At 37.3% G+C, this 1054-nt stretch overlaps 1 protein-coding gene across 1 annotated transcript in view; it reads left to right on the plus strand.

Moving 5' to 3' along the window:
- The window catches only part of AK8 (adenylate kinase 8), a gene marked incomplete at its 3' end in the record, with an annotated part of 27558 nt that extends 27136 nt beyond the window's left edge, over nt 1-422 (plus strand). Inside the window, exon 10 of the mRNA XM_009079178.1 lies at nt 333-422. Coding sequence (XP_009077426.1) covers nt 333-422 — 90 coding nt within the window. The remainder of the gene's footprint in view (nt 1-332) is intronic.
- Nucleotides 423-1054: the final 632 nt, after the last annotated feature.

The raw sequence follows: 1054 nt of genomic DNA on the forward strand, positions 1-1054 counted from the left end.
TACAAGTTTATAACAAGTGGAAACCACTCACAATCCCTTGAGTTATTATCCCAGAAACATCTTTGATTAACACCTTTCTCTCCATCTCCATTTTTAATATGTTCTTTGCCAATGTATGCTTTGTTTTGCATTCCATATTCTCACTCTCTTTGCTTTTCACTCTGCTTGGCCAAGAAAAATAATCCTAACAACAAACCCAGAAACTATCCAACTTTTATTTTATTCAGTGACCTTATTCCAGTATGCAGCTTCTGGTTTTTTTTGTTTCTTTTCTTTGTTGCTTCCTTTTTAAAATTTAACCTTGTGTCTTTTTTGTTCTTCCTTCCTGTTAGTTTGCTGTGGGCAACTGCTAAAGGAAACTGTTGCAGCTGAGACAAAACTTGGAGAACTCGTTAAGCCTTACATTGAGAAGGGATGCCCAGGTAGGGCATGTTGTTGTCTCATTACACTGGTGTACAAATGTGTGGCAAAAAATAAGTGGTGAGTGAGTTTTTCTTGGTCAGATTCTAATCTGAGTTACTTCAGAGTAACCTGGAACTCCATTCATTCCATTCATTCCATGTGATTTGCAGCACTGTGTAACATCTCAAAGGTGTTTGATGTCTTCAAAGCAAATAATTCACTGCTCCAGCAAAGTTCAGATCTCTTGTGCACGTTCCAAAGTTTGAATTCCATGTGTTTAGCTCTAAATCCAAGTCAGAATTCTGATACAATTTTTAAATGTTCAGTTTTTAAGGCACATTATCATGTTAAACTGGTTTCAAAGCAGGACAAATCAGTTACCAGTGGTGCAAACACAAGGAGACAATTGTGCTGAAGATGGAGAAATCTTGGTTAAGCTTCAGTATTCACAGAATTTTGAGCCATCCCCCCTGAGAAAAGAGAAATTTTCATTGTCTTTTCTTTTTAGCAAAGAAAGTTATTGGATGAGGTGGAAAGCTGGAAAGTCTCCTTTTTTTGCACCATTAATTCTGAGACTGAATTAGACAGATCTGAAACATGAGCCTAGAAAATTAGCTGAGGTTCCCTTGATGCCATACCAAGAGAGTCAGGA

The sequence above is a fragment of the Acanthisitta chloris genome, unplaced genomic scaffold (assembly GCF_000695815.1).
Source record: "Acanthisitta chloris isolate BGI_N310 unplaced genomic scaffold, ASM69581v1 scaffold3637, whole genome shotgun sequence".
Classification (NCBI taxonomy): Eukaryota; Metazoa; Chordata; class Aves; order Passeriformes; family Acanthisittidae; genus Acanthisitta; species Acanthisitta chloris.